The sequence below is a fragment of the Oratosquilla oratoria genome, chromosome 44, assembly GCF_046742065.1.
Source record: "Oratosquilla oratoria isolate Oo_2021 chromosome 44, ASM4674206v1, whole genome shotgun sequence".
In the NCBI taxonomy this organism is placed as follows: Eukaryota; Metazoa; Arthropoda; class Malacostraca; order Stomatopoda; family Squillidae; genus Oratosquilla; species Oratosquilla oratoria.
In genome coordinates, this window is record NC_134820.1 from 16,169,025 (window position 1) to 16,174,328 (window position 5,304).

The 5,304-nt window shown below is 49.7% G+C and overlaps 1 protein-coding gene across 1 annotated transcript; it reads right to left on the reverse strand.

Moving 5' to 3' along the window:
- Positions 1–2,161: 2,161 nt before the first annotated feature.
- On the reverse strand, positions 2,162–2,608 carry LOC143022313 (uncharacterized). The gene has a single exon (XM_076180460.1). It carries the CDS (start codon positions 2,606–2,608, stop codon positions 2,162–2,164), a length of 447 nt encoding a protein of 148 aa, XP_076036575.1.
- Positions 2,609–5,304: the final 2,696 nt, after the last annotated feature.

A 5,304-nucleotide genomic window follows, 5' to 3' on the forward strand; every position in this document is an offset into this window, starting at 1 on the left:
ATCCTTCTTAGTCAGGAACATAACTCCACCCCCTTGTTTTGTCTCTCTGTTTCTAATCCAATAATTATATGCATCATTGCCTACACTGTGGACCTTTTAATTTCGTTTCTACAATTCCCATTATGTCCGGTTCTTTTTCCTTCAGATAATCATTCAGCTCATTCAATCCTGTTATTAATCCATCTATATTTGTGTAAGACACTCTTAGTTTTCTGTCACTTCCACTTTCTGTTTTATTCATACTTATTGCCCTTTTCCCTCTTGTGTTGTGTGACCAGTGTTCCTCGCGCGCGCGCGCGCGCGCGCGTGTGTGTGTGTGTGTGTGTGTGTGTGTGTGTGTGTGTGTGTGTGTGTGTGTGTGTGTGTGTGTGTGTGTGTGTGTGTGTGTGTGTGTGTGTGTGTGTGTGTGTGCGCACGCGCGCGCAGGTGTGTGGGTGCGTGTATATGACGTAAGTGGAATAGGAAATACAGGAATCCTAGTCTGCGATAATTCCTGAGTAGTTTCGCAGGTATGCTTTTTCAAATGAATGGTATAATTTTTTTTTCGATTTAGTCCATGCGGAGCTAGCCGATTGAAGGACTGTCTTTAATTGCTTCTATGGCCGTAATCTATTTATTTATTAATTCAATTTTATATTCATTTATTTACCGGAGCGTGGAATTTTGTTATATTTGACCCGGCTGGAGGGGGTCATAGTAGGCCTCCCACGGGGGAAGAGGAGATTAGGCTGGCAGCAGCCAGGATTATTTGAGATTTTCCGGCGTCTGATGTGCTGTTTGCCCTCAATTGGTCTAGGGCGGTGGAGGGATCTCCGAAGAGATTTCTTAAATTTTTAAAATGGTCCCTCAACTGTCTGCAAACGAAAAGGCAGTGATTGAAAGAGACCTGTTCTCTGCCACAGGTACAGAGAAGATTAAGGGATTTGGTTCGCCAATGATTTACCCTTATTCTGGATATCATGGCTAACATATAGGGGGGTACAGAGGGGAAGGTCGGGGGTTTTCCTCCGTGGCAGGTTGTTGTCGGCCATCCACGAGCGATGGCAGTGGCGGTGAAGTCTGCCTTCCAGGTCTCCCAGATGGCTCTGTTGATCTTGTGCAGGGCGTCGCTGACCGTGAATTTGATGGAAATTATGTCCTCTTCAGGCGCCAGGGCGCCCTTCTTGGCTGCCCCATCCACCTTTTCATTACCGTACAACCCCACATGTGAGGCAACCCATTGATGTCTTATCTGAATATCTTTGTTGGAGGCCTCAGCAACGAGATGCAGTATTTCCTGCAAAGTGTCTGGTTGTTATTCGCATTGACAGCTCTGCAGTGCCTTAAGGCTGGCTCTTGAATCTGAGAGCACGGTGATGCAAGCTGGCGGATGGGGAAGAGCGAGAACTATTTCTATGGCTTCCCGAATGGCGATTAATTCGGCCGAGAAGATGGAGGTGGGGGGAAGCTTCACGGAGATGGACTCTTGTGTGTTTTCCAAGAATATCCCTGCGCCTGTGCGGCCACCCTCAAGCACAGAACCATTTGTGTAGACAAGGAAGTCTTCCTTGTACTCCGTCCTTATCATCTCCCTCACATGTGCTAGGAGAAGATGCGGACCGTCTTGGCATCTCAACCCCGGAATTTCTGAGACAACTGTTGGTGGTTTGAGTACCCAGGGGTGAAAGAGATCCACCTGACACTGGGTAACAAGTTATCTCGCATCGGGAGGAAGCCCGGCTTTTATGCACAGGTCCTTGACGGAGCCAGGTAGACCTTGAATGTGCGTCGTCTGTGAGGCCGGCAGCCAATCCTCCCGGAGTTCCTCATCCGTAGAATTTGCAACTTTAGCACGGGTGAACATGTATTTGCAGGCATCTTTCTTCAGTTGATACCAAAGAGGAAGAACACCTGCTTCATTATATACTTGTTTATGTGGAACTGATGCTGGCAAACTGAGACCCAGGCGGAGCGCTTGGCACTCCACTCTGGCTAATCTATACACTACCCAAGGGGGAAGATCGTGCATGGCAGGAGATCCGAAGAGGAGCCGGGAGCGTACCAAACTCTTGACTATGGATATCAGTGTTTCCCTCCTTTGACCCCAGGGCTCTCGGCGGATGACTCGGACGAGGTTTAGGGCTCGTCTAGCGTTTATTATGACCTGATTTATGTGGCTAGTCTATTTTCCGTCTCTCTGGAAGATGATCCCTAAATATCGAACTGCCTTAGCTGGGTATACGGGAGTTCCGCCCACTTTGATGTAATTCCAGTCAGGGTAGTCTCCTCTGTTGTAACCTATGCCGTGGACTGGCATGTAAACAGTCTTTGCTGCGGAGAGCATGAAGCCCAGGTCGGTCAGTTGGGTCATCACCAGGTCAACCTGTCTCTGAAAGAGACGGAGTTCTGACTTGTGCTGGTCAGAATCCTTCTTGGGCCGCCGGTGCATAGCTTTCCTCCATAATGCTATGTCATCAGCATAGGCTGTGACGACAGTGTCCTTTCTCACTCCTTTTCCTACATCCCCAAGGAGCAATGTGAAGAGGAGCGGGGCAACTACAGAGCTCTGAGGGACTCCCATATCAATGGTTGACGATCGGCTGAGGTGTCCTTTCCAGCGTACAACCATGGATCGACCAGAAAGGAAGGACTGCACAAATTTGTACAGTCCCGGCGAAACTCCAATAGATTTGAGTTTAGATAGCAGTTTACCGTGCCAGACGGTATAAAAAGCTTTGGCAATATCTAAAAAAGCACGTCTATAGAATCCGTCTCTGTCTTTGGGCCCCATGGATATGTTCGGAGAGTCGCACGATGTGGTCAGTGATGCTTTTCCCTTTTCTAAATCCGGCTTGAAGTTTTGGGAGGGATTTCTTATCTTCCACCTGGGACTTCAGTCGATTCAGTACTATTCGCTCGTACAGCTTTCCTACGTGGGAGGTGAGCGAGACAGGCCTGTAGTTGGTTACGCTTTTCCTGCTCTTGTTTGCCTTGGGAATTGGTACCACAATAGCGTGCTTCCAGGCGCTAGGAACAACGCCTTGCCTCCAGCATTTGTTATATAATCTTAGCAGATTCATTTGCATGGAAGGCGGCAGTTGCTGTAGGAGAGGGTATGTGACCTTATCTGCTCCAGGCGACTTCTTGTTTGTCCGGGTTGCCCTGAGGGTTAGGCTCGAGTCTTCCCCTTTCGGTGGAGAAAGATCCATTCGGGATTCTTGTTCGCGACGGAGGCGCAGTTGTGCCTCGGGGAGGCTGGCCATGGTACTTGCACTAGCAAAGTGGTGGAGAAAGCTTTCAGCCTTCTCCTCAGGAGTGCACAGGATCGTACCGTCTGGGGCTGTAAGGTCATTATCCGGTGGGTTATATCGGCTCTTTAGAATCTTGACCTTTTTCCAAGCTGCGCTTAGGTCCAAAGTGTTGTCCTTACTATTCATCCAGTATGTAAGCTTTGCTTGGGCTATGGTCCTCTTGCAACGCGAATTTGTTGTCTTCATCTCGATGAGGGCTTCTTCCGACCCTTCTCTCTTGTACCGATGATAGGACAGCAATATTGCAGTCCTCCGTCCACCAAGGGTGGCCACGCCTTCCCTGACCTGTGCTGACGAAGGGGATTGCGTGTCTAGCAGATGCCAGAACTATGCCGGTGAACTGTTGATTTAAGCTGTCCGCCGAGTTGTCGAGGTCTAGCCTAATGTCATCGTTGTTCAAGAACTCTTTGTATGCAGTCCAGTTTGCCTTTTGAAGGTTAAGGTTTCCTTGCAGTGGAGGCAGGTGGACTACAGGTGAGAGGTGTATGGAGACGCAGATAGGGAGATGATCTGAAGATAAAGGGTCCCCAAGTGTGAACCAGTCCGTGGCTCCCGCTAGGTTTGAGGACACGAAAGATAAGTCGATGGCTGACTTACTGTGCCCTACCACGTCTGGAACTCTGGTGTGGGTGCCATCGTTGAGGAGGACCATATCCACGGAGTCTAACTGTGAGGCGAGTTCAGGAGAGGAATGGGGATATTCGTCTTCCCATAGGGCGTCGCGACGATTAAAATCCCCCACCACTACCCAGTTGTCAGTGAAGGCTCCAAGCCATTCAAAGTGCCTAGTCGTGTCTGGATTGTAATAATTTAGGATGTTAATGGTCTGGTCTTCTTTCACCTTGACAGAAGAGACCGTACCATATCCTGCCTCCAGTGGAGGTCCAGGCAAGGTTCCGACTTGGGCGGCTAGTCCTAGGGAATCATACGTGGCTACCTTTGCTTCGCCTGAAGCATCAGTCCCATAGAAGGGAGGGTAGTGGTAGCCTGGCAGAGTTGGTAGCTGGAGAGGGCGTTTCCGAAGTGATTGTAGTGCAATTACCTCGTAGTGGTGTTTGGCGAGATGCTGCACTAGTTGATCCCAGGCAGTGTTTATTGCCCGACAGTTCCATTGCATAATTCTAAGTACAGCCATGATTTCCAATTTCCATGATTGTACTAAGAGTCACGAAGATTCCGTCTAGAAGCCGAGCTGCCTGTGGGTTGGAACGAGCTAGATATTTTTTGTATTGTTTCGACTGTGGCTTTCAGGCTCTCGGTGGAGCTTGAGAGGGGGGTGGAGGGGGCTGGGAGTAAGGCTGCTCTGTCGTGTGAGAGTGCCCTTATTTCTTTTTCCACTATGGGAGGAGACGTCTCAGGAGGAAGGTTCGTGTTGGTGGGGAAGGATCCCTCGGGGTGGGGTGGGGGGAGATGATCTGGCCTGTCTTTCTTCTCCTTATCTTACATTTCTTAATCCTCTTCTTCTCTTCCATTTCGGTGGTAGTGGTCGTCGGGGGTTTGGTAGGCGGTTTTCTTTGGGGGCACAGACTTCCTCACTTGTTGGTGGTGGCTCAGTGCCAGGTGAAACAGCTGCTATGGAGTCATTTGATTTAACCACCTGGGTTGGGTGTGCGTTTTCTAAAAGGTGTTTAGGGGACTTGGGTGCTGTCCCAAAGTCCCTCTACTTTGCCCACTCTTCTTTAAGGTGGGTAGTCCATCGCTCCCTGGCAGCAGCTAGCGCTTCCGAGAAGGTGACATATCTCTGTTTTTTTATCTCATGCGCTACCCTCCTAATAGCCACTTCTGGGCATCCGTGATAAGCAGCTTTGCTGCATTTAGCGCACCGAGGTGCCTTGCGTCGGCACTCCTTCCTAGAGTGCCCCAGGAGTTGACACTTTGTGCATCTTCTTACTGGAGCGACGTAGGGGACAACTTGGTGTAAGGTATATCCTAATCTGACAGTGGAGGGAAGGGTGTCAGCAAGAGATGCCACTCTTACTGACCCTGTTGGTACGCCCTCCTTTGACATGAGCCT